The 27,453-nt window shown below is 65.7% G+C and overlaps 1 protein-coding gene across 3 annotated transcripts; it reads right to left on the reverse strand.

Moving 5' to 3' along the window:
- On the reverse strand, positions 1-27,401 carry NCKAP5L (NCK associated protein 5 like). 3 transcript variants are annotated; one of them, XM_084610139.1, is made up of 15 exons: positions 27,275-27,375; positions 22,900-23,005; positions 20,429-20,643; positions 12,173-12,243; positions 11,615-11,722; positions 10,963-11,031; positions 10,797-10,835; positions 9,972-10,091; positions 8,454-8,567; positions 4,461-7,108; positions 3,814-3,973; positions 3,626-3,704; positions 2,769-3,080; positions 2,174-2,316; positions 1-1,755 (listed from the first exon to the last, which is right to left on the reverse strand). In XM_084610139.1, the coding sequence occupies exons 5-15, from the start codon at positions 11,714-11,716 to the stop codon at positions 1,516-1,518; spliced, it is 4,026 nt and encodes a 1,341-aa protein (XP_084466265.1). In that variant the 5' UTR covers positions 11,717-11,722; positions 12,173-12,243; positions 20,429-20,643; positions 22,900-23,005; positions 27,275-27,375; the 3' UTR covers positions 1-1,515. The 3 variants fall into 3 exon arrangements, with proteins under 3 accessions (XP_084466265.1, XP_084466264.1, XP_084466266.1); XM_084610138.1 differs by lacking the exon at positions 22,900-23,005 and having other exon boundaries at positions 27,275-27,401; XM_084610140.1 differs by lacking the exons at positions 20,429-20,643; positions 22,900-23,005; positions 27,275-27,375 and adding an exon at positions 14,614-14,780.
- Positions 27,402-27,453: the final 52 nt, after the last annotated feature.

The raw sequence follows: 27,453 nt of genomic DNA on the forward strand, positions 1-27,453 counted from the left end.
CTTAACCTTTTATTGGCTGTTTGAAGGGAGACCAAGGCAGACAATAAACAGCTGGATTCACAATAACTTATATAAATAAAACAAAGTGGGAGGGTGGCGTCATTGAATAAAAAAACCCAACTGGAAGGCGAGAACGGGAAGTGGGGCTGGGGGGGTCTGTACATGGCAATAGCACCATGGAGAGAGCCAGGCGAGGGGCACGCGGCCAGGGGAGGCAGCGGGACCAGGAGCCAAGGGCAACCCTGACCTACACACAAAAGACAAGGGGCGGGAGCACCCGGCCTGGCCCCACGGCAGCTCCAGGACCCAGCCCCCCAGCACCAGTGGAGAAAGGAGTGGCCCCGCCGGGGAGTAGGCAGGGCTGGGCTAAGAGCACTGGCTAGTAGGTGGGGGGGGGGAACCACTGCGAGGAGCCCCCTGCACCCCTGCCTGGTGCTGAGGCGACAGAGGGGTCGGGGAGCACAACCAGGGGAGCTGCTGAGAGAGGGGGACACGGTTCCACTTCGTGACTCCAGCAACTCGGGACAGGTAAAAACCCCTGCGATCCAGCCACTCACAGCCCGCTTTACAGCTGGGGAGCGGGGGGCAGGGGGTTGCAGGGGCTTAGGACTCCTGGTTTCTACAGCATCAACTCACTCTGCTCAGCTGCGCCCACCTTCCCTCCAGCACAGGCCCATAGCTGGTGCATCAGAGGAAAGCAAACCTCCCCCTCCCCCATAGCGAGCCTGAGGAACTCTCTGCCACAAGAGATTGCGGTGTGGCGCAAAGTAGGCGTGAAAAGGGGACTGGACATTCAATGCAGCTAAGAACAAGAGACCACCCAGCTACCTGAGAGGGGGTCTGTACCCCCTGCTGTACAGACTGGTCAGGCCCTAGCCAACAGGAGAGACCCCTCCCTGCCCCACTGGCAACGTACTCCAGAATCGCCCACCGCAGAGCATCTTACACCTTCCTCGGCAGCGGCTGGTTCCGGGGCCTGGTGAAGACTGTACTAGAGAGGCCCCGGTCCAATCCAGACAGGCGATCCCCATGCGCCCCAGGGAACCCACTCCTGACCCGCGTGGGGAGGGGGTTTGGAGGTGGGGACAGCGGCACGGGAGCCTGGCTCCATGCAGACGTCCCTGGAGCCGAGATGACAGCGCAGACCGGCCCTGCGACGCCAGGCCTGCACCAGCCTCTGGGGATAAGCCTGGGGCAGGCAGCAGGCGGCGCCAGGCCCCTCCCAGCAGCCCAATGGCTGGGGGCTGCGTCCAGGGCGAGGTGGCTGCTCCAGCCTGCTTGGAAAGGGGTCCGGGGTGGAAGATGTGGTGGTGGCCCTTGTTGAGGGGGAGGAGGACTTGGTTTGAGACAGTGGCAGGATTCTGCGGCTCCCGGTGCCAGCAATGGGCTCTGAAGGGCCCTGAGGGGTCGGGGGAAGCACAGGGGGGCCCCCAGGCAGCACCTTCCTGCTCCAGCACCAGATGATCCCGCCCCCACGAAGGGGAGCTCCAGGGGCACCCTGAGATCAGCCCCCCTTTAACCTTGGCTCCCACAGGAGGAAAGGCTGTCGTACAGAGAGTCACTGAGCGACTCCGAGTTCTCCAGGCCCGCCTGGCCCTGCCCCGTGTCCCTGGACCTCAGCTCCGTGCTGCCTTCCTCGCCCACGTCAGAGGCACTGGGCGTCCGGCTGGCGCTGAACCCCTGTGAGGAGGGGGGCGGCAGGCGGGGCACGTCCGAGGAGGCTCTTTTCCTCTCGGCGGTGCTGTGTGCGGAGCTCTGCAGGGACAGACACGGGCGTGAGAGCGGGGCGGGGGGATCCGTGCGGCAGGGGTCTGAGCCCTGTGCGTGGGGGGGGCGGGGGGGCGAGCTGAAATCGGCGAGGGGATCCCTGAACTGTCACTTTCCTGATCAGTGCCCACCCCCAGGCAGACGCCGCTCAGGGATGGGGAGCAGAACACGCGGCCGGCTGGGGGGTCCCTGCGTGTCGGCATGGCCCCCCTGCATCCCAAGAGCAGCCGGGTCTCAGCGCCACCAGCCCCCCGTGTGGCGATGTTTCGGGCAGCAGGGACCAGAGTGTCCCTGGGGCTAGGCCGTGGATCCAACGGGCAGGACCGCGCTGCCCACGCAGACCAACCCTTGGGCTATTGGCAGCTCGCTCCCAGGGCCCCACCCCAGCCCCGGGGGGGCTCCTTACCCCGGCCAGCCCATGCAGCCCCTCCAAGTCCCGGGCTGTGCACAGGAAGGGGTCTGCGGAGCCGCTGCAAGCCTTGGAGTTGGGGAAGGTCCAGTTCTTGGTCGGCTGGACTCGCCGCGCTCGGCCGGTTTCCATGCAGGGGTCTGGCACCAGGAGGAAGGCGGTGGGGAATTAGCAGACAGCTCCCTGGAGGGCGACCCCCCATTCCCCACGGGGTCAAGCTGGGATGCAACCCAGCCCCAGGCGAAGGGCTCAGTGGCTGCAAACGTGGGCAGCAGGGACTGGGGTGAGGGTTGGGGTCGCTGCAGTCCTGTCCTAGCACCCACCTTCCAGTGCCCCGGCCCCTGGCGGGCAGCTCAGCTCAGCACAGGGCGGGGTGGGGGATTAAGCCCTCTGGTAGAGGGGGAAAATGGACAGGGTCCGGCCCAGGAGGCGCGGGAGACACACGGACAGGGAGGTTACCTGCCCCGCCGCCTGGCACAAAGCCCAGCCCCCCAAGGACTCCGCCATGGCCAAGATGGGGGGTGCTCCCCACCTTCTCGCTGGGCCCAGCGTAAGCCCCCTCCCCGCCCCAGCAGCTCGCCTGGGTACAGACCTTGGGGGCAGACTCTGTGGCCGCGGAGGCTCGGGGGCGGCTCGGCGCTGGCCAGCACACCGTGGAAGGCAGGCATGCTTTGGTGCTTGCCAGGCACCAGAACGTCCTCCACGCTGGGCACCTCCCTCTCCAGCGTGCGGGCCTTGCGGGGGACTCTGGTGCCGCCAGGGGGCCGCCCCGGGTCCAGGCTGGGCAGCGGGTCCAGGCTGGGTTTCAGCTTGGGGAGGTTTTTACTAGGAGCCCCACTGCAGTAGTCGGGGGGAGGGAAGGTGCCGATGCCACTGTCCAGGGTCCGTGTCAGGGAGCCACACGCTGCGAGCAACAAGGCCAGGGTGGAGTCAGCGGGCCGGCCTAGCCCAGATGGGCCTCCTGGAGCCCCTCCCCGCAGCCCATCTCAGAGCACTTCACCCCCCACGGAACACGTGGCAAATTACCCAAGGTCACCCCCCATGTCCCAGGCTGAGTCCCGTCTCTAGCCCCACCCACCCTCCACTCCAAGCCCCACCCACCACCAGCAGGCCACACCCCCACAGAAAACATGGCAAGTTACCCAAGGTGGTGCTGGGTGTCCCTGGCTGAGTTCTGCCCCTAGCCCTAACCCTCCACTACCACACACCCTCCTGCCCCCCAAACCTCCACCGCCCCCATGCCACGCCCCCTCCTGGTTCCAAGCTCCGCCCACCACTGGCACACCAAACCCCGACCCAGGGCTGGGAACGTCACCCAGGAGTCCAGACCCCCAAACTCCCAATCACCAGACCCCCTGCCTCCCGAACCACCCACTCGGCCACAGTCTGCACCGATGATAAGCCAGGCCCAACCCAGGGTTTGTGCCACTGAGCCTCCTGTGGGGCCACCTGTGAAGTGCTGGGAGTTCACGGACTCGGCCAGGCTGTCGTCCGATGGGATTTCCTCCCGGAGCTTCGAGTCTGGGCTCTTCAAAGGAAAGGAGATGAGAGAGACGGATAAACACGGCGCCAGGGGTTACCTTCCCCTCTCCCTGGCACAGAGCCCGGCCATAGCCAGGTCTGGGGGCGCTCCCCACCTTCTTGGGGGTCTCCTCGCAGCTCCGCAGATCACCGATGATGCCGTTCCGTGGGGGCCGGAAGAGCCTGGGGTCTTTGATGTCGTGCGAGACCCTCTGGAAATCCCGGAGGTCCCTCTTCTGCTCCAGCCGGTTCTCATAGGCTTCCTTCCCGTCCACCCTGCAGAGATGAGGGTGTGAGCTGCCGGGGAGCTGACAGGACAGACAGATGGACCCCCAGAGCCAGTGGGGCAGAGCCCCTCCCTACGGGCTGGACACAGCTCTCCCTGGTCTGGGCTCAGGACGACTGCCCCGGATGAAAACCCCTCCCCTCCCTCAGTCTCAGCACATCTGAGCTTGCGGCATGATCCCCATTCACAGAGGCACAGAAAGGCCTCAGGGAGTCTCTGCCAAGGCTGGGAATCCCCCCTCCCCCAGCCCTAACCCAACATTCCCCACTCCCCTCCTAGAGATGGGAACAGGACCCAGGAACGACCCCCACTCTCCCCTGCTCTAACCACTGCACCCCCACTCCCCTCCCAGAGCCAGGGACAGAACCCAGGAGTCCTGGTCCCCAGCCCACTGCCTGGGCACACAAACTTCTGTTTCCACGCCTGCTGGCATCTCCCTCTCCCCCTGCCCCTACCTCGCAGAGCCCCCCACCGTACCTGTTCAGCAGCTGCTGCATGAAGTTTTCGGCCGTCACCTCCTGGTACATGACCTGGAGCTCGTTCTGCGTCTGCTCCATGAGGATGCCGCAGGCGTGGGGCCGGCCCTTCTCCAGCGCCAGCCCGTTGATGTAGGCCTTCTCCGCCTCCAGCGCCTTGCGCAGGTCCTCCGCCTTCTCCATCAGCTTGGAGATGTTGAGGCTCTCTGCCTCCAGCTTGCCGGCCGCCACCTTCCTCTCGCCACCCCCGCCCCACTGCTTCCGCTCCCCCTTGGCTGGGAGCCCCTCGGGCCGCCGGCTCAGGGCGGGCAGCTTGCTCCGGCGCAGCCCAAACCAGCTGGCGATGCCGCTGGAGTTCTTCGGCTTCCCCTCGCCCGCCAGCCCTTTGTCCTGGCCCCGCCGGCGCAGCACATTCTCCTCGATGCCCTTCATCACCTTCTCCTCGATGGCCGAGTGCAGCCCAGGGCTGACCGCGGGCAGAGCTCGGCCAGGCAGGGGCGGAGCCTTGGCACAGTCGGGGGGCTTGCGGCCCACGCCAGGTGGCGGTGTGGGGGGCGGCTTGGGGCCACCGGGCTTTGGCTCTTCGGCAGGCGGGCGGGGAGCCCCAGCCTTGGCCGATGCCTTGGTGGGCGATTTGGAGGGCAGCTTGGTGGGGCTCCCATGGGGGCTCTTGGTGCCCTTGGCGGGGGGCACCGGAGGGGCTTTGGGGGAGTTCCTGGGGCCCAGGGGGGTCCCCGCTGGGCACAGCACCCCCGGCTGGCGGGCTTTGGCAGCGTAGTGCTTCGAGGAACAGGTCTCAGCCTCCAGCCGGGAGCCCACCGAGCCAGAGGAGTAGCACCGCCCGGCGGGCTCCCCGCCATGGCACTGCTCCTGGAGTTTGAGGCTGCCGCCCGTGCCGTGCCTCATCTCCAGCGCCTCCTCGCAGGGCCGGCCTGGTGCCCTGGCCTTCCCGGGGCAGCCGTTTTTCTCTGGGCCCGGCGCCTCCTTCCGCTCCCCGGCCTTGGCACCCTTCAGCTTCCCCAGCGCCGACAGACGCTCCTTAAAGGGCAGGTGTCCCAGCTCCGGCTGCTTCTTCCCAGTGCTGTTCCCAGGCCTCTTGGGCCCGGCGGCGCCCCCGGCATTCCTGCGGGCAGGCGGCGGGGACTCAGAGCCCTGCTCCCGGCCCTCCTTGGCAGGGGCGTAGGGGCACAGCTCAGGCGGGCAGTGGGGGACGTCTGGCCTGGCGCCTCGCAATGGGGTGAAGCGGGAGCCCTTGGGCCGCTCCAGCAGGGAGGCCAGGCCGCCCACCGACAGCTCCGAGACATTCTCGTAGTCATGGGCCTTCGGGGAGCCATGGCTGAAGGGCTCCGGGGAGTGCACGGCGGCCTCAGCCGTCCCGGGGGCCAGGCGCCTGCCAGCCTTGGGGGAGGCCTGACCGCTGGCCCCAGGGGGCAGGGGGCAGGCAGGCGCCGCGGGCCCCTCGGGGGAGGCCCTGCGGCTGAGCACGGGCGAGGGGCACGCCTCGTAGTTGTTGCTGCGGCAGGGGATCTTGGAGCTGCGGGTGAGCTGGGGGCTCAGGCGCAGAGGGTTGGGGCCCTGGGGCTTCTCCCCGGGCGTGGGCATCTTCAGGAACTTCAGCATCTTGGAGGGCGAGGGCAGGGGAAGTGCCCCACCACCCGGTGACGGGGGGCCCGGCTGCAGCTTGGGCTTGCCCTGAGCCGAGACCTGGGCAAAGCCCTTGGCACTCTTCTCGGGGGGCTCGTCTCCGGAGAGGCAGATGCTGATGTAGGCCTGGTGCCCCAGGGCCGGCTCCGGGAAGGGCCCCAGGTCCTGGCTGCCGGCGGCTGTGCCGACAGCTGGCTTGTCTGCGCTGCCCTGGGCCAGGCCCGACGCCGGCTTCATGGGCTCGTACTTGCCCAAGACCGAGAGGCTGGTGAGCATGTCCCGGCTCAGGGCCTTGCCCAGTGCTCCCGGCTTGGGGCCCAGCGCCCCCGGCTTGGGGCCCAGCGCCCCCGGGGACCCCTCCAGCTGGTAGGCAGCGGCTGGCTCCCCGTTGAGCGGGCAGCCCCCGGTCAGGAAGTGCTGAAGGTAGCACTCCGTCTCCTCCAGCAGCAGGCCTAGGTCCAGCTTCGTTTCGGCCAGGGTGCTCAGCGGGGCCTCACCCGGGGGGCCCTTCTCCACGGGGCCCAGCTCCCCCAGCTCCCCCAGCTCGTCGGAGGAGGAGGAGGAGCTGCCCTCGCTCTTCTGCCGGCAGCACAGCGGGGGGAGCAGCTGGGGGCGCCCCCCCTCGGCCTCCAGGCCCCCCCCCTCCTCACTCTTCCACTTCAGCGCCTCCTCCAGGCCATGCTGTGCTCGCAGCAGGCAGGACGGCCACAGCTCGTGGGCGGTGGCCAGGGGCTCGGCCGGGGGGCCTTCCCCATTCACCGGTGACTCCGGCTGGCTCCGGCTGTCTGCTGGGACCGGCTGGAATTTGGGGGAGCCGGGCTCGGGAGGGGAGTGGCTGGGGTCCCTCCAGGGAGCCAGCTGGCAGGGGGGGGGGCACAGCAGGGGCTCCGTCTCCTCCAGCTTCCGCAGCACCTCCAGGATCTGGGCTTTCTTCTTGAAGAACGGAGACAGCGCCTCCATGGACTGGAAGCTGGGGCTGCCGGTCCGCAGCCCTCCGTACCCCACCTGGGGAGAGGGGCCGGAGAGGCCGTGAGACGCCCAGAGCCTGGCTCCCAGCTACGCCAAGGACTCCCCGATAATCCAGACCCCCAGCCCGGACAGCGGCGCGGCCAGAGCACGTGGCACCGTGGCCATTCGCTGCTTCCCGGGGCAAACGGGCAGGCCCAGGCCTAGAACATGGGGTTCTGGGGCCCCCCTCGGTCCCAAGGCTCAGCCAGATGGTGGGGTTGCTAGTGGGAGCCCAGGTTGTTGGGGGTGGGAAGCCCCTTTGATCAGGGGGCCAGCTTGCCCTCCCGCAGGCTGGGCTGTTGGGGAAGGGGGACGGCCAGCCAGGGAGGGAGCTTGATCCTCACAGGGGTGACCCACATAGGCCAGCCCCCCTTCCCCACTTGGCAGGGGGCAGCCTGGGCACTGCTGGGTTAGGAGCATGGCAGGTACCGTGGCAATGCTGCCGGGGGAGGGGGCGATATGCCCAGCTCCCTCCCCTGTTAATGGGACCACCCCTCCCCACATCCTCAGCAGCCCCCGCTCCGAGACCCTTCCCCGAGGGAGTCAGAGCCCGATGCAGTGGGGGCGCCCAGCCCCGGTTCTGCTCTCAGGGCGTGGGGGGCAGCAGGGGAGAGCCCCTGCACCTGTGGCTGGGGGCTGGGCATTGGGGACCCAAAGACAGACCCCTGTCCCTGATCCGGAGGAGCTGCCACTGAGCATCCCAAAGCGCTGCCCTGGGAAGCCGCCGTCTCTGCATCTTCCCGGGGCCATGGGCGGGCAGGAGACCCCCCGCCATTTCTGCTAACGCCAGGGCACAAGGGGCCTGACCGAGCTGTCAGAAGCTGGGCTTGAGCAGCCCCCAATCCGACGGGCCCCCCACAGCCCGGCCCCAGCTCAGCAGCCCAGCCAGGATCACCTCCTCCCTCAGTGCACAGGTGAGGAAATCGAGGCCCTGAGGGGGGCGTGACCCGCCTGAGATCCCCAGCGTTATCTGTGGCAAAGTCTGGCACAGGAGTCCTGGCTCCGAGGGCCCTGCTGGGCTTGGGCCCAGCTCCTGGGAAACAAAAGGGGGGGGCTCGGCTGCTCCTGCAGGGGGCTCTAGGTCTGGGGCCCCACTTGCCCTGCCCAGGCAGTGCCCGTCCTGCCACTAACCCAAGCTCATGGCTGGAGCCCGTTCCCCTGGCAGCCCTCCCTGCAGCTCCCCACTGATCTCAGTGACCTGCAACGGAACCCACGTCCCTGCCCGGGGGGCTCGGGCCCGGCGAGGACAGCAGCTGCCCCCCAGTGCCCCTCTCCCTGGTCTATGGGCTGAGAGCAGCCGGGAGCTTGGCTGGACGGGGAGCCAAGGGGGCGCGGGACATACCTCCCTCGGCAGGGCGCAGCGTCCCAGGGGCAGCGAGGGGGCCAGCTTCTCCACCGAGCCCAACTGGAGACTGGCCGGGGGGCTGCACAGCACAGGCACTGGGTGCAGGGCCAGCTGGGAATGAAAGCAAGGCAGTGAGGGGCGGAGACGCCGCAGGGGAAGGAGAAGGGCAGGAGTCGGGGACCCCAGACCTAAGGGGTGGGGTACGAGGCTGGACCTGGCGGCGGGGAGGGAGGGGGGCAGACGAGGCTGGATCGGGGTGGGGAGAGGAGGCGAGGGGGCTGAGGCTGGACCGGGTGGTGGTGTGGGGAGGGGGGCGGACGAGGCTGGACCGGGTGGCGGGGGGGAGGCAAGGGAGCTGAGGCTGGACCGGGTGGCGGGGGGGAGGTGAGGGGGCTGAGGCTGGACCGGGTGGCGGGGGGGAGGTGAGGGGGCTGAGGCTGGACCGGGTGGCAGGGAGGGATGAGGGTGGACAAGGCTGGACCGGGTGGCAGGGAAGGAGGGGGGCGAGACTGGACCAGTTGGTGGGGAGGGATGAGGGTGGACAAGGCTGGACCGGGCAGCAGGGAAGGAGGGGGGCGAGACTGGACCAGTTGGTGGGGAGGGAGGGGGTCGTATGAGGCTGGACCAGGTGGCAGGGAGGGAGGGGGTCAGATGAGGCTGGACCGGGTGGGGGGGGAGGTGGGGCGAGACTGGACTGGATGGCAGGGAAGGAGGGGGGCAAGGCTGGACCAGTTGGCAGGGAGGGATGAGGGTGGACAAGGCTGGACTGGGTGGCAGGGAAGGAGGGGGGCGAGACTGGACCAGTTGGTGGGGAGGGATGGGGGTGGACGAGGCTGGACTGGGTGGCAGGGAAGGAGGGGGGCGAGACTGGACCAGTTGGTGGGGAGGGATGGGGGTGGATGAGGCTGGACTGGATGGCAGGGAAGGAGGGGGGCAAGGCTGGACTGGGCGGCAGGGAAGGAGGGGGGCGAGACTGGACCAGTTGGTGGGGAGGGATGGGGGTGGACGAGGCTGGACTGGGTGGCAGGGAAGGAGGGGGGCGAGACTGGACCAGTTGGTGGGGAGGGATGGGGGTGGACGAGGCTGGACTGGGTGGCAGGGAAGGAGGGGGGCGAGACTGGACCAGTTGGTGGGGAGGGATGGGGGTGGACGAGGCTGGACTGGATGGCAGGGAAGGAGGGGGGCAAGGCTGGACTGGGTGGCAGGGAAGGAGGGGGGCGAGACTGGACCAGTTGATGGGGAGGGATGAGGGTGGACAAGGCTGGACTGGGCGGCAGGGAAGGAGGGGGGCGAGACTGGACCAGTTGGTGGGGAGGGATGAGGGTGGACAAGGCTGGACTGGGCGGCAGGGAAGGATGGGGGCGAGACTGGACCAGTTGGTGGGGAGGGATGGGGGTGGACGAGGCTGGACCGGGTGGCAGGGAAGGAGGGGGGCGAGACTGGACCAGTTGGTGGGGAGGGATGGGGGTGGACGAGGCTGGACCGGGTGGCGGAAGGGGGGGGCTGAGGCTGGACCTGGGGCAGCGAGCCGGTCGTCAGCTGCAGCTTTTGCTGGAAGAGGTCGCTCAGGGTCTGGTTCTGCCGCTCCAGGTCAAAGACCCTCTTCTTCAGCTTGAGGCACTCCTGGCGCAGGTCCTGCCGGCCCCGGGGCAAAGCAGAGCATCTGAGCCAGCGCCCCCAGGGGGTGGGGCTCAGGCCTGCGGCTCCCCTCCCCACTCAGTGCAGCCCCCACCCACACAGCCAGGCAGGGGGCTGCCAGGGTCCCCCAGAGCCGCCCTCTAGCCCTCTCCCTCTGCCCACGTGACCCTGCGATGCTGGCCCTGGGTCCCAGCCCTGCCACGGCAAAGGGCCTGGGCTCACAACCCACCCCAGGGCTCGGCCACATGCCAGGCGGGGCTGGCTCAAGGATCCCAGGGCATGCCAGCGGCTCCCAAGTCACCAGTCCCCACCCGCAGCCCCGTGTCACCCACACGCCACAGAGCGGGCAACGGGCGGGGAGGCCTCCAGTGCCAGCTAGGCTGCATCCCCGCACTTGAAGTGTGGACTCCGGGCTTCCAGTCCCAGCTCTGGAGGGGAGTGCTGTGCTGTGCAGTGGTTGGGTTGGGGGGGGGAGGGTCAGGACTCCTGGGTTCTGTCCTCGCTGCTGTTCATCGTGCTAGGGAAGCGTCAGCCTGTACAACACACAAGGCCACGCAGCGGGCAGAGCGCTGGGCCCCTGGACAAGGGCACCACACCCATCGCCCACTGCTGCTCAGGTCCCACCCGGGGGGGGAGAAGGTTGGCTGTGCTGCCCCGGGGGGGCTCTGATCCCCAGGCAGGGGGGCCCCGGTACTCACTCACCTTCTGGTTGAGCAGAGCCTGGACCACGTGGTTGGCAACCTGGAAAGCAAAGCAGTCACATGACAGGAGGTGGGGGGCAGGAGCAGCAAATGATTCTCCCACCCCCAGACACTGCCCCGGGTCCCCGAGCAGCCCAGTGCGGGGGGCTCCAAGGCAGGCAAGTTACCTCGTCCAGGCAGCGCTCGTAGGTCTCCCTCTGGTTCTCGTTGGCCTGAGCCAGGGCCGAGTTCTCCGCCTGGCGCAGAGAAGGAAAGAGCAGCAGGTCAGGGGCCCAGCTCCTCCGCCCACCCGAAACTCCATGCGGGGGAAACTCCACCCCAGAGCTGGGCGCCAGGACTCCTGGGTTCTGTGCCCTGCTCTGGGCGGGGAGTGCGGTCTGGTGGGTTAGAGCAGGGGGGGCTGGGAGCCAGGACTCCTGGGTCTTTTCCTCTGCCACAGATTCACTGTATGACGTTGGGCAAGTCCCTGGCCCCTCTCTGCCCCAGCTCACTCTGCTGTGGGGCTCTGGGAGCGCCTGGGAAGCTGCCTTGGACCACGGCTGTGAGTGGAAGGGGGGCGCTGTCCTTGGAACAAACCCCTGAGCAACACGGATTCAGAGCCTGCAGGAGGGAGCCCCTGACTGTTCCCGTTTGCTGCCCCCCTGGTGGCCACACGGCTCGCACTGACCCAGCCTTCACAGCCGGGGCACCCCTCCCCAGTGCTGGGGAGCAGGGCGCTGCTGGGGTGGGCACCCCCAGACGCCATGCAGGGCTCCTGGGGGGGCAGCGACCCAGGGATCATGCCTGGCCCCAGAGACACAGCCCGGTGGGGCTCCGCACCTCCAGCTCCCGCAGTCTCTGCAGCAGCTCCTGGCTCGTTCCCGGCTCACTGCCGCCCTCTTCTGGCTTCATGTCTCCCCGGCCGGCCACAGCTTCCGACATGGAGCCCTGCACCACAAAGCGAGAGGCCAGTGAGTGTCGGGCTAGGCACCCCCCAGGGGTGTGGCCCCTTCGGGGGAACGGCAGGGCAGCCCCCTCACTGCCGGCTCCTCCTCTCAGCACCCAGGATGGGCCTGCTCAGTGCAGCCTACTGCAGGCACCTGCACCAGGCTCGCCTCTGGGACCAACCCCAGCCGACTCCCCTGAACAGCATCTGGCCCAGGCCAGAAGGGAGTCTGGGCTGCGGCAGCCTGGAGGATTCTCTCCAGAACACGGGGCCTCCTGCAAAGGATGATAAACGAATGCACAGGCGGACAAGGAGGGTGCATACACACACACGTGCAAAGGAGGGAGTGCACAGGTGTGCATGTGCAAAAGAGTGTATGTACACATGCACCTGCAAAGGAGGGTGTGTACACACACGTGTGCAAAGGAGGGGGGAGTTCTCTCTCTTCTTACCTCGTTCCAGGGGCCCGACCCCAGACCCAGCAGCACCTTCCAGCCTTCCCTTGTCACCTCTGCCTGCTCGCCTGCAAGGGGATAAAACCCAGCAATCAGACTGGTCCCTCAACTCTGCCTCTCCAGAACCCCACACCGAGACGGGCGACGGGGCCGGACCAAAGAGCCTGGAACTCAGGGAGGGGCAGCTGTGGGGAAACCCCCCCAGGCTCCCCAAATCCCAAGGTGGGAGAGAACACCAGCCCTGGGCAGGCTGCAAGGGAAGAAACTCTGACACAGTAACGTCCTTGCAGATCCAACTGGACCTTGAAGGGCCTCTGGAGCCAGGACCCATTAGCCGATGCCCTCTCCACCCCAGAGTGGGCTGCTGCTCAGCACCCTTGACCAAGAGGCTCCCGTAGCCTCCTGCAGCTAGGGTCCACCTATCCCCTCCCCACGGGAAATGTATCTGGGCTGCCTGGAAACAAGGCCAGCTCCCCCCCCCAGTTCCTGAGCTGGACAGAACCCCAGGAAACGATCACTCAGGGAAAAGTGAGGTGCTGGGGGAGACCCCACCACTGGGGGAGGCGCTCGCACCTTTACCCCAATCAAACGGCCTTTCCCCCTGGCCGGCCTGAAAACAGCCCCCTGGCCAAGGGACCAGACCCACCGTCCGCATCCTCCTCCAGCCCCAGGACCTGACACCGCACAGAGCCAGGCCCCCAAATGCCCCTCCAAGAGCAGGCAGCAGAAGGCACCTGAGTAGCATTTACCCTTCCCCCTGCCGCCCAACCCCGTCCTCTGCACCCTGCCAGGGGCAGCGCCTCCCCGAGCCACTTTAAGGGTCCTTGCCCACACAGAGCTGGGAGCGAACCCTCCTCAGAGAGCCTTCCGTGCTAGTCACAGAGGCAGGGTGATCTAGCCATGGGGGGAACAGGAGCCAGGATACCTGGGTTCCATTCCCAACACTGCCAGACACGCCTGTGTAAGTCACGTCACTGTGCCTCAGTTTCCCCATGTGTACAGTGTGTCTAATAACAGCTGCCTGCCTCCCACTGCAGCCTCGTTCCCAGGAGGTTGCGAGGCCTGGTTCAGGGACTGGAGGATCTCAAAGGAAAGGCTCCAGAGCAGGGCTAGCTCTTGGAGGGACAGGTCCTGCTTGTCGTGCAGAGCCCCTCTCTGTTCCCCTGCCCCACCCTCTCCTAAAGGCCCCTGGAGTTGCCCCAGTTTCATTGGCTGACCCATCTCGCACACACACGGCCCGTCACCGCTCTCCAGGCTCTGAGGACAGGCCTGTGCCAAGAGCGGCATGGTCGCATCTCGGCTTCGGTGCCAGTTTGCCCAGCGGGCTCTGGGCCCAGCCCAGTTAGAGCCTCCCCGGGACAAGGGCTGCCTGGGGCTGACTCCCCCATCCCGGAGCGGGCAGGGAAGTGGCCAGGTGGCACCGATGGCTCGGGGTGAGAGCAAAGCAGCAGGGGCTTGGAACGGGAATTCAATCTTGCTACGAATCCAGCCCCCCAGCGGAGGGGTCCGGCCACAGAACCAGGCCGGGGGCCCCCATGCGAGGGGCCCCCGTGTAAGGCAGAATCATTGGCTTCAAGCGTCAGCAAAGATGTTCCCCTGGGGGGTGACATCCCCCCCACATCTAGACACAGCCGTAATGTCCCTTCCACCCAGACCCCCCACGGCACGGCGCCCCTCCTCCCAGGGACCCTAGCAAACCCCCCAAAGCTAGCTGCCCCCAACCCCGTCACCCCCACAGCCGGCCTCGGCAGGGCACAACATGTAAACACAGGTTCCCCCACCCACGGAGCTTACAACAGTGGGCGCCACAAACCAGACATCCCCAAACCTCACCCCAACACACACCACCAGCAGCCCCCCCATCTTCCCCAAACCTCACCCTGATACACACACCCCGGCAGCCCCCCAGACACCCCAACTCCCCCAAACCTCACCCCAACACACACCACCAGCAGCCCCCCATCTTCCCCAAACCTCACCCTGATACACACACCCCGGCAGCCCCCCAGACACCCCAACTCCCCCAAACCTCACCCCGACACACACACCCCGGCAGCCTCCCCAAAACCTCCCCCAACACACACACCCCGGGAGCCCCCCAGACACCCCAACTCCCCCAAACCTCACCCCAACACACACCACCAGCAGCCCCCCATCTTCCCCAAACCTCACCCTGATACACACACCCCGGGAGCTCCCCCATCTCCCTCAAACCTCCCCCCAACACCTGAAACTTACCCCGACCACACACACCCCCAGCAGCCCCCCATCTTCCCCAAACCTCACCCCAACCCAGAGACCCCGACAGTCCCCCCAGACACCCCATTTCCCCCAAACCACACCCCGGCAGGCCCCCCATCTTCCCCAAACCTCCCCGCGACACACACACCCCGGCACCCCCCACCCTCGGTCCCCCGGCCCCGCCGCCCCCCACGCACCCAGGCCCGGACGGGCTGTGGGTCGGCCCCCGGCGGCCGCTGCTCCGTGCGGGGCCCCGCAGCGCGGCGGGGCCGGCTCCCCAGCATCCTCCCCCGGCCGCGACCCCGGCTGCTCCCGCTGCGGCGGCTCCCGGGCCGGCCCCGCTATTGTTGGGGAAGAGGCGGCTCCAGCCTCGGCTGCTCCCCCGGGCCTGCGGCTCCGCCTTCCCCGCCGCTACCGGGGAGGAGCCCGGCCCCCGCCCGCCCCGAGCCTGGGGAGGGGACCCCCAAGCCTGGGCCGGAAGGAGAACTGGGGCTCTCGAGCATGGGGGGAAGGGGAACCCCCAAACTGGGGCCCTCGAGCATGGGGGGAAGGGGAACCCGCAAACTGGGGCCCTCCAGCATGGGGAAAGGGGAACCCCCAAACTGGAACGCCCCCCACGAGCATGGGGAAAGGGGACCCCTCCAACTAGGACCAGGGGAGGGTGGGAAGAGCCTCCCAAACAAGCTCCCCCAGCCCAGCATCCTTGGACCATCAGGAAGCTGGACACACACCTGCCCCCAACCAACTCCTCACACCAGGGAGGAAGGGGGACCCCCACAAACCAGGACCTGCCTCCAGCACATGGGGGAGGGGACCCTCACAAACTGCCCCCACCACCCAACCCCCACAGATCATGGCAGGGAGGGACCTCCCCAAGGGCCCCCTCTCGGATCATCAGAGAAAGGGGGACCCTCACAAACTGCCCCCTAGGGCCAAGTGCTCTCAGATGGGGAGGCAGAGGACAGGAGCTACCCCCCTGGCCGGGGCACACTCCAGAGCCTTCTCCCCACCTCCCCAGGGGCTGTGTGGGCCCAAAGGAGGCCGATACTTCCCACCAGGTCGAGTGATTGCAGGTGCCCAGCTCGTGACCCCTCAGAGGGGCCTGATGTCCTGCCAGGGCTGAGGCCCCCCAGGCCCCTGCACGGGGGCTGGGCCGGGCCAGCAGAGCCCCAGGCCCAGCACGAGCGGAAGCTGATGGGACAATGGAAACCTGCCAGGCCCTGGCATGCCACGAGGAGCCGGAGAGCAGCTCTGAGCGGTGCTACCACGGGGCTGCGGGAGGAGGGAGTCCGGGGCAGCGCTGGGGCAGGGCCCCGGCTGGAGGAAAGAATGAAGCCCTGGAGCAGATCTCTGCCCCGGACCAACACGGTCCCCCCACAGCTTCCTCAGCGGGTGCTGTGCCCTGCCTCGCTAGCTGAAGCGCCCTGGCCGGGCCCAGCGTGGGGACAAAGAGCCCCGCGGCTAGGCCTGATGCCCAGCCCGGCTTTTACGGGACAGTCCCACGTGCCCAGGCCTTTTCAGCACTGAGCTGGTGTCCGGGGCACAGAGAGGAAGAGCAGCCCCTGTGTGGGTGTGGGATAGCGGCCACAGGGCAGCACAGCTGCCCCCTCAGGGCGCCAGCCCGTGGCTGGGATGCCCTCAGCTTGGCCTGGCCAAATGTCTTGTGCGGCTCCAGAGACAAGACTGCAGCAGAATCTCCGCCCTGGCATCGCGCCCTGGGCCCTGACAGGTGCCAGCTGCATGTGGATCTGGGACTCCCACAGCTCCGGCCTGCCCCGGAGCTGGGCGCAGGACACCATGTCCTGGGGCAGGGGATTTGGATTCGGTTAATCCGGCTGGTTTTGCGGTAGGACAGGTTTGCATGACTGCACGTCACAGGAGATGGTCCAGGTGCCCCACTCCCCACTTCTGCCTCAGGGCAGAACTTGGATGTGGGTCCTGACACGTCAGGCCACTGCCCTGCCACTAGTCAGCCCCGTGCCCGTGCAGCAGGACTGGTAGCATCTCGCAGTGCCCAACTTACTGACCCTCCGAGCCAGCCGCATGACATCGTCTTCAGAAGTTCGAGAGCTGGGCACACCTGCCGGGACTCGGGGCTTCAGCCCCACTCCTACTGAAGCACCTCCCACGGGGCTGAAACCCTGAGACCCCCCTCCACACAGGGCAGAAGCCCCTAGCCCCACCACCCTGCCGCAGGGCAGAAACCTGGAGCTCCCCTGCCCATCTGGTGGGTGGAGAATGAGGGGGGCTCTGCGAGCCGCACTTTAACTGTAAGAGCCACGTGCAGCTCGCCAGCCACGGTTTGGCCGCCCCTGCCACAGTGCCTAGAGCCAGGTGGGTCCGTTGCGCTGGGCATGCCATAGCCACAGGGTGAGTGAGAGGCCCTGCACCCAGGAGTTTACACTCTCAGGCCTGTCTGCATTAAGGACATTGGCAGTGGGGCAGCTGCAGTCCGGTGAACTAGGGGCATGCACAGCCCTTGGCCAATGGGTAGTGGTACCGGTAACCCACGGAGCAGCATGCCTCACGTGCCCTCAGTCCGCAGGAGATGCGGGTCTGTTACAGCCCTGCTCATGGACACGGGCTCCTGAGCTTACACACACAGACTGACGCATGTTGCTGGAGATGTCCCATGTCAGCCATCACCGCGCGACTCACTCCCTGGCCAGCCAGCAGCAGATGGCAGCTTCCAGGCCTGAGACTGACGGAGACCAAGGCAGCAGCTTTACAGCCTTTGCCTGGGAGCTTTGCCCAGGTGGGAGGGCATCGCGGTGCTGGTCAGAAGGAACCAAGGCAGGAGGACGGATGGGAAAGGCTCGGTCACGCCGCTGAAGGGCAAGGAGAGAAGCATCCCAGCGCCAGGCCCGGGAGCTGCCTCCCTGGAGACGGAAGCGAGGACAGAATCTGACTCAGACCCCAGATTTCAGGATGACTCGCAGTGTTAGATGTGGACACCAGAAACCCTTCAGCGTCTTCTCCCGTGTCCACCCAGCTCCGGCCTGCGCGGCTTGGAACCAGGCAGGAATGAAAGACACCGGCTTCGACTTAACAGTAGTCCCTTGTCTCTTGGAACACGAAACCCGTGCACCTGGGCTGACATGTCTGCGTGTGCCCACGCCGAGCTAACAGGACAGCTCACCGGGGGACGGAGGGAGCGGCACACTGAACCCTGGATTTAACATTTTTTCGCAAGGAGGTTCAAGGAAAGCCGAGAAGGGATCATTGCTACAGCCGGTAACTTCCCCCCAAAGCGCAGGAGTGAAATGGACTCCAAGGCCGATCGAAACGGGCTCCATGCTCCAGGCTGGGCGAAATGCAGAGCATGAACAGAGCACACAGATGGGGACAAGAAACCTGGCTTCCCCCTTCCCTGGTTGTGCTCTAGGCTCAGTGTCGTTAGAAACAAAGGGAAACAACGTGGTTTGTTCTCAGCAGAGGTGTCCCTTTAACAGAGCAGTCTCCAGGGGTCCCATGCAAACAGCCCCGGTCCAGTTTGCAGTGCGATTCAGTCACTCCTGGCACTGATGTAAATGGCTGGGCAGGGTGCAGGAGACCCAGGCCCCTCCTGGGCCGCGGCCCCCCGCTTAGGTACCTGCAGTCAGTGCAGAGCCACGAGAACGCTCTAGCCGGGGTTTATTGTAAGGTCTGCATCACCGCTTTAAGATGAGGATATTCCTACCCCCCACGGCAGGCCAGATTCCCGCATCGGGAAGAGAAAGAGCCAGGCTCCTGGTGAGCGAGGGCCTGATTCGGGGCCCCCGCAGCACCCCCAGCTCTCCCATACCCAGAAAGTGGCTCCAGCGAGCGGCTGGGGTGTGCCTCTTGGCCAGCCTCAGCCACTCACATGGGACGAGGAGAGTGAGCCGCAGAAGGAGTCGGTGGCTCATTGGACCCAGGCGAGCTCACGGTTTTGTGTACAATTATAGCCTTTTCTCCTCTGCAGCGCGCTCACCCCATGATCTCACAGACATCACAAACCTCCCCGAGCCCCCCAGAGAAGTGGGGAAACCGAGGCACCGAGCAGCACGGTGATGTACAGCACTGGGGCTGTTGCAGCAGGGGCGTGACCTGTACCGGGGCAGGAGGGTGTCGCACCAACCCCCGCAGCCCCTGGCTGCCTCCCCTCCGTCCCTGTCCCGGCACCAGCACACAGACACATCCAACAACAGCTGCCAGGCTAGAAGGGGTGAGAGTTCCCTGCTGGCACCTCCTGCCCCAGGTCCCTCTGCCCACAGCTCCCTTGCCAGCCTTTGGCTCTGAGACCCTGGATCCTGGAAGGGGTAGGATGGCCCCTCCCTTGGGGCTAACCACTGGGAAGGCCTCGCGCCCCTGCCGCGCTCTGGGGATTCCTGCCGGCCGCCAACGCCTGCTTGGCCTGTGACCCGAAGCTGCTTCCTCCACCCATCAGGTGGCCCACAGGATGTGGTGGACACTGTGACGAAGCGGGACTGTTCTTGATGTTTCCTCTGAACACTGTAGGGGTGCCTCAGTTTCCCCTAGGCATTTCCTAAGTCTCTAGGTGGTGGGATAAGGGGGTGTAATTGTTGCAGAGCACAGGGCCAGGGTACATAAATGGTGACACCCTGTTTCCTGGCAACTGATGGCCTGGGCCCTTCCCCCCTGCAAGGTGAGAGCTAAAGGGTTGGAGAACAAAGGAATCAGGTGACCTCCTGGCCCAGGAAAGGGACAAAGCGGGGTGGGGTGGGGGCGCTGGAGGGAGTTTCAGTTTGGGGCTGGCTGGGACATGGAGTGAAGGGCAGATGGGGTTGTCTGGCTCACTGCTCCCAAAATGGACCCAGCTGAGGGGTCCTGTTCTCTGCACCTACAAGCTCTGTGTTAGACCATGTTCCTGTCATCTAATAAACCTTCTGTGTTACTGGCTGGCTGAGAGTCCCGTCTGACTGCGGAGTTGGGGGGCAGGACCCTCTGGCTGCCCCAGGACCCCGCCTGGGCGGACTCGCTGGGGGAAGCGCACGGAGGGGCAGAGGATGCTGAATGCAATGAGGTCAGACCCAGGAAGGTGGAGCCGGGTGAGCTGTGTGTCCTGCAGACAGGCTGCTCCCAGAGAGGTGACTTTCCCAGAGTCCTGCCTGGCTTTGTAGGGAGCAGCTCCAGAGCATCGCCCAGGGACGCCGTGACAGACACCAGCCATGGATGTGCTCCAGCCACGAGCAGGGAGGCCTGGCAAATCCCCAGGGGCCGATAACAGGCTGATCTATCAGCAGCAGGCCTGAGGAAGAGGAGGCTGCACAGAGACAAGGCGGAACTGCAGCCCAAGAGCCGAGATTCCCATCACAGCTCAAAGGAGATTGGCCCCCCCCCAGTGCATCTGACCTCCCACCAATCGCCATGCCACTTCATTTCTGTCTAGACTGGGGGCCATCATCCCAGGGCTCAGAGCGGTGAAGTGACTTGTCCCTTATTAAGTCAGCAGAACCCAGGCGCCCTGTCCTGTCCCTGAAGCCCCCCGCCTTCATCCTATGGCAATAGCCAGAATCCCAAAGTGCGGCCACACCCGGGGTGCGAGCGGAGGGGAGCCCGGGTCTGCTCCGACACGTCCCATTATACAAGACGTTTTCACAGGGACAGAGGTTTTACAAACAGGAATTTGGTCTGTCTACAGGCCACGCACGGCTCACACAGTGATGTTACATTTCTCGCACATTCACATGACGGCTTCTCATGCACACTCACTGGGATTTTCACCCCCATCACACTCACCCTCAGGCACAGTTGTGACCCAGGACACGTGCGCTCCTCCTCACGCTGGCCACCCGCAACTTGCCTTGGAGAAAGGGGGACTGCAGAGGCTCAGCATCCCCCAGGGATCAGGCTTGGGTACAGAAACGATGCAGGGATTGTGTCACCCACCAGTGAAATGCAGCCACCTCTGGGCCAGAACACAGCAGCCATTTACCAGGACAGGAAATGAAGAAGAATCATGCAGCTGATTGTGAAGCAAACTGAACTGCCCAAGAGGGAATCTGAACAAGAAACAGTGACTCCTCTTACCAGTCCAAGAGCGCCACAGGACCGTCACCAGCGCTGAGCACCCAGGACCTCGACCGGACGCCTCCCTGGAGCGCGGAAGCTGCAGAACGCTGGTGTCCAACGAGGCTCCACGCAGAAGTGCCCTGGGCAGGAGTGGATGTTGCCCTGCCCGCCCTGGATGTGCCGAGGGCAGAACAGTTCTGGGGGAGGTTTCTCTGCTCTACACCTCACCACGTCTGGAAGGGGACAAGGAGTGCAGAGATCAAACTGCTGGAGGCTGCACCAGGATGGGAGATGAACCAAAAGCAAACCCTGCCGCCCCCTTCCCCGAGCGGAGCCAGGACCAGACACAAGAAGAGCAGCAAAAATAGTCCAGGCGTCGGGGCCGGGGAAGTTGAGGGTTATTTATAGCTGGCTCGCTGCAGCGCGGACACGCGGCCAAACTGGGGACAGTGCAGGTGGGAGCTGGCTGCTCCACGAAATACCCCTCCACCCCCCAGGGGCTCGATCCCAACATGGGGAGAGCCTCTCCCAATGCTGTGCCCCTCACCAGGACACACCGTCCCGGAGGGCAGGGGGAGCACATCTGGAAAGGGGGGGCCTGGGCCTTCCTTCACCCCAGGAGGGCAGGGGGTTGGGGAGTGACCCCGTGGCCAACGTGGCAGGTGGGTGCTCCAGAGGGAGCCTCAGGCTTGGCTGGGGCTGGACCTGGTTCAGGTCTCCACAGAGCAGATCTGAGGAGAGGGATCCAGGGACCCCTCCCAGAGGGGTTTTTTTCTGCCACAAGGGCAGAACTGGGCCACACTCCCCCTGCCCCACAGCCCCCTCCTTGCTGCCCAGAAATGCCCAGGGGAAGGGGCAGTTTGCCATTACAGACCCTTACCCAGCTCTCCCCACTCTCTACCCTGGTGCTTTTAGCTGCCCTGTTTCCTTGGACGTCCAGTGCTGAAATCACGCTGGGCACTGGGAGCCAGGACTCCTGGGTTCTATTCCGGACCCTGTCACTGATTCCCTGTGTGACCGTGGCCATGTCACGCTCCCACAATGTGCCTCGGTTTCCCTGTCTATATAACTGGTGCGACACCCCGCCCCCCAGCACAAGTCACTCCTACACGCTGCTGGGGAGGAGAGCAGCCCAGAGGGACCCAGGCTGGCAAGGCCCACTGGGAGGTGTATGGCAGGGGCAGGGCTCCTGGGGATGGACGATGCAGCTGCCTGCATCTTAAATAGAGAGATGCAGCCTGCAGAGACTACCCTTCCCAGCATGCAGTGCACTGAGTGACCAATCCCGTGTGTGTTGCGTGTGAGCGGGTCAGGACAGACCCCCGTATCTGGGACCTGCCAGGCATGGCCCTGGGGCCCCTCAGAGAGCCTGACTGCGCTCCCAGGCCCTGCTCCGCTCCGGGTTACGTGGGTGGAGCTCCACAGAGCTCAGTGACATCCCTGCTGGAGCCCAGCGCCCCTGGCCACCCGGGGGTGGGGGTCCCGGAGCAAGAGGGGACGGTGCCTGGCTTGAGCTCCCTGATCCCTCCAGCCCCCTCCCCCAGCCCCAGGAAACAGGGGCGGAAAGCTGGTCCTGGAGGGGAAGTGAGGTGCTGTCTGGAGGGGAAGGCCCAGCCAAGCTCTTGCCTGCCCCCCGCGCACAGAACAATGCCAGCCCCAGGGGCCCCGACCGGAGAATGGAGGGCAGGGGAGGGTCTGAGTGATCCTGCCAGATGGGCGACGCAGGCCCACCCCAGAGCCCCTCACTCCTCACGAGCGCTCGGGGGCTGCGAGGTGGGAACCGCTTCCAGCCCCAGCCGCCTTCCAGGCGCGAGGCCGGTCGGACTGCGGACGCCAGGGCGGGTGAGCAACAGCAGGGCCGAGGAGTCTCCGGGAGCCTTTCCGGCCGCTCAAAGGGATCAGCAGAGCCCAGGCTGCCCCCAGCTTTGCGGGGGGCAGGCAGGGAGGGGCCGTGGGGCCAGAGGCAGAGACCTGGGCACGCCGGGTCAGGGCTTCTCTAGGGCTATGCAACTGCACTGTGGCAACCCCCTAGTGCAGTCAATGTGGGGAGGGGGTCCAGGGGTTAGAGCAGGGGCTGGGAGCCAGGACTCCTGGGTTCCATTTCCGGCTCCGTCGCTGACTCGGCACACGACCTTGAGCTCATATAGTTGCCCTGTTGAGCCTCAGCTTCCCCGTCTGTGTAAGGGGCTCAGCACCTGAGCTGCGCCCTAGGGAGCCGTGCAGCTGTTTCCAAAGCACCCCCTTTCGCTGGCCTCACTCGCCAGGATGCTGCAGGCCCCCAGGCTTCCTAGATCCCAAGGCCAGAAGGGAGCACTGTGATTGACCAGCCCCCCCGGCCCCGTGCAGGGCACAGGCCAGACCTGTCCTAGAGCAGATCCTGAAGAAAAACATCCAACATGGATTTAAAAGTCGCCCATGAGGGGGAATCCACCGCGACCCCTGGTGAATCATCCCAGTGGTTAATTGCCCTCAATGTCAGACATTCACACCTTATTTCCAGTGTGTCTCGCTTCGACTTCCAGCCACTGGTTCGGGTTCAACCTTCCTCTGCTCGACTGAGGAGCCCCTGATCAAATCTTTGCTCCCCGGTCCCCCCTGTGAAGCATGATACATTGATCTAGTGCGGCCAGCCACATTCCTAATCCTTCCACTGTTCCCGAAGCTCTTCTCTGAACCCTCACCGGTGTCTCCACACCCGTCTCGAACGGTGAGTCGCAGCAGTGTCGCACTCTTCCAGCAATATTCCTACAGGGGGCGCTGCCCAGCCCCACCCCAGAGGCGACCCCAGCCTGGCTGCCTTTGCTCCTGCAGGGTGAGAGCTGGGGGGCTGCGGGGAGCCGCACCCATTTCCCAAAGGAGAACGCGCCCCTCCCGGGGAAGGACGAGTGGCTGGCAATGCCACAGGGTGGCTTCCAGCCCCACGGCTCCTCCACAGTCACCCAGCCAGGGGCTGGGCAGAGCCAGCTCAGCTTCTGACAGATCTCAGAGCCCGGGCGAGGTCAGGGCTTTTCGCACTGACGCCCGGGACTTGGTAGAAGGGGGATGGGGACGAAACCTGACAACACGAGCCCCGGTGTCCACTCCGCTCCCAGAGACAGAACCTGGCTCCCAGGCCCCGCGCTGCACCCGCCAGTCCCCACCTCACTTCTCCCTTTGACACACTGCAGTGGCCCTCGCCCCCCGTGAATACAGGTTCAGCACGTGAGATGAGCCCGGCTCTGGGGGCACCAGGGGCTGGACCCGCATTTGACAAGCGAGCATTTCACGAGGGCTCCCTGGGGCCCCGCCAGTCGCTGGAGAGGACACGGCCTGGGGCAGGCCTGGTTGTGATGGTGGCTCAGAGTGCTGGGCCCTGGGCAGCGCTGTCCCGGGGCCAGTCACAGGCTGCTGTGTGGACACACCTTGGTCCCCCTCTTTGGGAGCCTGCTGGCACGGGGCCCTGGGCTGGGAGATTAGGCTTTGCCCCAGCTGACACGTTGCAGTCCCATCCTCGTGTTAGCAGGCCTGGCTGCAGGCCTGTTGCTGCTACGACCCAGGGCTGCTGCCCCACGGATCCACCCATCTTGGTACCCTGGGAGTGCCCGACGTGGGCTGAGCAAAAGGGCCAGGGTTCACCTGCAGGAGACAGAGCAGAGATTTGCCTCTGTGGAGCCAGCAGCTCCAAACTCCTTCACCACAGGGCTGGGGCTCGGGGTCGTAGCAAGGTGGGAGTAGGGGGACTGGCTCCCTGCTCCCCACATCCTGGGGGAGGACCCAGAGGCTCATGCTCCACAGTGCACACCACGGCCTGCACTCTGCTCCGGGTGCAATGAGCCCCAGTCGCCTGGCTGCTGGGGCTTGTCTGAAGAGCTGGCAGGGAACAGCCTGGGGGCAAGCCCTGCTAATGGTCCAGCCCCAGGATGCCAGGGCACTATAGAGCCCCACTGACGGGCTGGCTTGGCCCCTGGTGCGAGGCCCACAGCAGGAGCAACAGCTGAGCCCCCAAAACACCCTATTCCCTCCGCCCAAAGTGGGCGGTGAGGCCTCGTCAGGGCAGGATGAGGGGAAGGGGCGGCAAGTGCCAACCTGCAGCCGCAGCGGGGCAGGGAGCCAGCTCCCTCCAGCGAATTCCACACAGCCGCGCTCTGAGAGCTAAGGCGGCAGGGAGGGGGGCAGGGAGGGTACACAGAAACCACCACCACATGCCCCAAAACACGACACTGACACCCTGCAGCCCAGAGACACCCCCAGAGCCGCAGAGCGCTTGGCCTCAGTGACACACGGAAGACCCAAACCACCCAACACGGGCACAACCGCAAGACAGCCCTGGGGCCTGTACTAAGCTGATCGCCCTGGCTAGGCTGCTCAGGGCCGTGAAAACTGAGGGCTAGGTCGACAGCCCCAGGCTCATGGCTCTCTCAGAGGCGGATTCACTGTGATCCACAGAACAACTCCCGGCGCTGCAGGGGCAACCTCAGCACCGTACCATGCCCAAGGCCCGAGGCTCAAACCCAACCCGCCCAATAGCCACACGGCTCTGAGAACCGACAGGCGACACAGCCCCTGAACTAAACCGGCCAAAAACTCGCTCTTTGCTGAGCCGGCTTCCGGCCCTTCTCCCCAGAGCCCCGTTACTGACCGAACGCCCCGTCAGGCTGGTACTGCAGCCTCTGCTGCTCGCCACACCCTCCCCGTTCCCACAGCTAGTTAACTGGGCTAGTCCGAGGAGCCCCCCACAATCAGAGAGAGCCCCCCGCTCCTGCCAGCCCTCCCCAGCCCTGGATTCAGAGTAGCCAAGGAAATGAGCTTGGCACCCGATGATTTTAGCACGGACTGAAACGATCGAGGGAGCAGCTCTGATCCAGTGAACGTCGAATTCCTTCGTCGCTGGCTTTCCCTGCCCACCCCCCATAGCCGCTGGGAGTTGTTCTCCCACAGTGACCTGGGCTTGTTCCAGTCAGGTTTAACTGGGTCCCTGCTCTGCGCTGAAGCCTTGGCTAAGGACACAGGTCCGGTGTTAGAGCACAGGGCCAGCTTCGCCCTCTCAGGCAGGCAGCCTGCCCCATCTCGCCCCGTGCAGGAAGCTCACGTTGGCGTGTAGCCAGGTGCCGTGCGAGCCTGATTCAGCAACACGATGACAACGCTGGCTGGCCCCAGCCATGCGGCGAGGCCAAACCGGTCAGGTCCCCGGGCGAGGAGATTTTAAACACCGGCGACTGCTCTCTTTCCAAAGGAGAACAGGCTCCCGGGAGGAAGTGTAAAACAAGCAATGGCCAGAGCTTGCTCTGGAGCCGAGATCCTGAGCTGACCTCTCAGTGAGAAGTCAGAGGATGACACAAGGAAACAGGTCCGTTACTTTAACTCTCTGTCACCTGGGCCACGACACGCCCATTAGGCAAAGGCAGAAGGTGGGGTCTGCCAAGGTTGCCCTGCACACAGCTCCCTAGACCCTGGCAGGGTGCAGCAGCCACTAAACCAGCTCGCTTGGTTTTAAAGAACGATCCAATGTCCTGGCAAGTTTCCGGGACTCGCAGCAGAGCCGTCTCTGGGCTGCACAGAGAGAGAAGTGAAGCGTAGCTGGATCTGACAGGCGGAGGCCTGGGTGGGTGCACGTGGGTCACCCAGGGGCTGGAAGCACAGAGTGACCCACAACACCCACTGAAGGCAGCTGCTCCGTGCTCCTCGGAGTCGGGCTTGGGGCATCTCTGGTCGAAAGTTCAAGCACCAAAGTGAGTGGCCCGGTCTCGAAAGCATTGGCCAAAATCTCTGGAGAGAAGGTTCAATGGAGTTCACAAAAGACAGGCGGGGTCAGAGAGAGGGTTAACGCCCTGCCCCAGCTTGAGTCTGGGCAGGGGACACCACCTGGCGATGGCTGAATTCAGAGCTGGTGTGAGCAGCCACAGGGCTCAATCCACGCTGGTACAGCAGTTTAACAATAACCCTCTGCTCAGCTCTCACCCTGAGGCACAGGCAGACTCAGAACCCCGTCAGGCAGGTCAGTATCATCCCAGTTTTACGGATAGGGAAACTGAGGCAGAGAGCAAGGCAGGGACCTACCAAGCTCACCCAGTGACAGAGCCAGGAACAGAACCCAGGAGTCCTGACTCCGGCTCCGGGGCTGTACCCTCCACCCTACCTGTCCTCCTATCTATCGCGGCGGGGTCTCTGGCAGCGGAGAGGGTTGCTCTAGGGGGGGTTACGTAACCCTGCAGCGCAGGGGTGGCCTCTGTCCCTGGCACAAACAGGGTGGCCTGACTGGCCCAGGCTGCTGGCTGCCAGCAGGGCTCCGGACAGCGGTCAGACCACATGCTCCAGAGTCCGGGCGGGGTAAGGCTGAGCCCCCGCACTGCAGGCCAACCTGGCATCCTCACCCCCCCAAACCCAGCCTCCGAAGGGCCCCAATCCCGACCCAGGGGCCCGGCAGGCAGCTTGAGACGGAGGAGCAGGAGGAGCTGGGAAGGGGGCTCCGAGCTACGACCCCCGAGGAATTCCTCCTCTCTGCAGGACTAGGGAGCCGCAGCCCCAGGGGACACGCGCCAGGCCCCCCCAGTCCCCAGGGCCACTGCTGCGGGCAATGGCCGCGCTGCGCAAAGGGGGCCCCGGTCCCCGAGGGTCTGTCCGAGGCGGGGGGGGGGCGCAGAGCTTCCGCCCCAGCCCGGAACACGCAGACGCAGCTTAAAGTTGTATTTTTAACCCCCCCAGGCCCCCAGCGCACGCGGCCGGACAACTTCGCTGGAGACTTCAGGGCGCAGCGCGCCCGCTGCACGGAGCGGCTCCGGATTTGCACCGGGAGGTGCGGGGCGGGGGGGGGATCCGGTCCGCAGCCGCCCCCCCCGCGCACGGCTGCCCCGGGTACGCGAGCCCGGAGCTCGCTGCAGGACTCACCCAGCGGCACGGCCGGGGGCGCACGGCCGGGCCCGAGGCCGCGCTCCGAAGACGGGCTCAGCCCGGACTCCTGCCTGCGGAGGCCACTCCGGGTGGAAGGCGACGTGATGTCACTGCTGGGGGGGCCCCCCCCGCCTGACCCGCCGCAGCCAATCGGCGCCGGGTCCAGCCGCGCTCCC

This window comes from Lepidochelys olivacea, assembly GCF_965140295.1.
Source record: "Lepidochelys olivacea isolate rLepOli2 genome assembly, chromosome: 20".
In the NCBI taxonomy this organism is placed as follows: Eukaryota; Metazoa; Chordata; order Testudines; family Cheloniidae; genus Lepidochelys; species Lepidochelys olivacea.

Bases quoted from the DNA above. Each gene is read 5' to 3' on its own strand.
- NCKAP5L (XM_084610138.1), bottom strand. From the start codon at position 11,716: ATGTCGGAAGCTGTGGCCGGCCGGGGAGACATGAAGCCAGAAGAGGGC. The intron at 10,836-10,962 runs GTAACTTGCCTG...TTTGCTTTCCAG, and splicing joins ACGAGCGCTGCCTGGACGAG to GTTGCCAACCACGTGGTCCA. The intron at 3,974-4,460 runs GTACGGTGGGGG...TCATCTCTGCAG, and splicing joins ATGCAGCAGCTGCTGAACAG to GGTGGACGGGAAGGAAGCCT.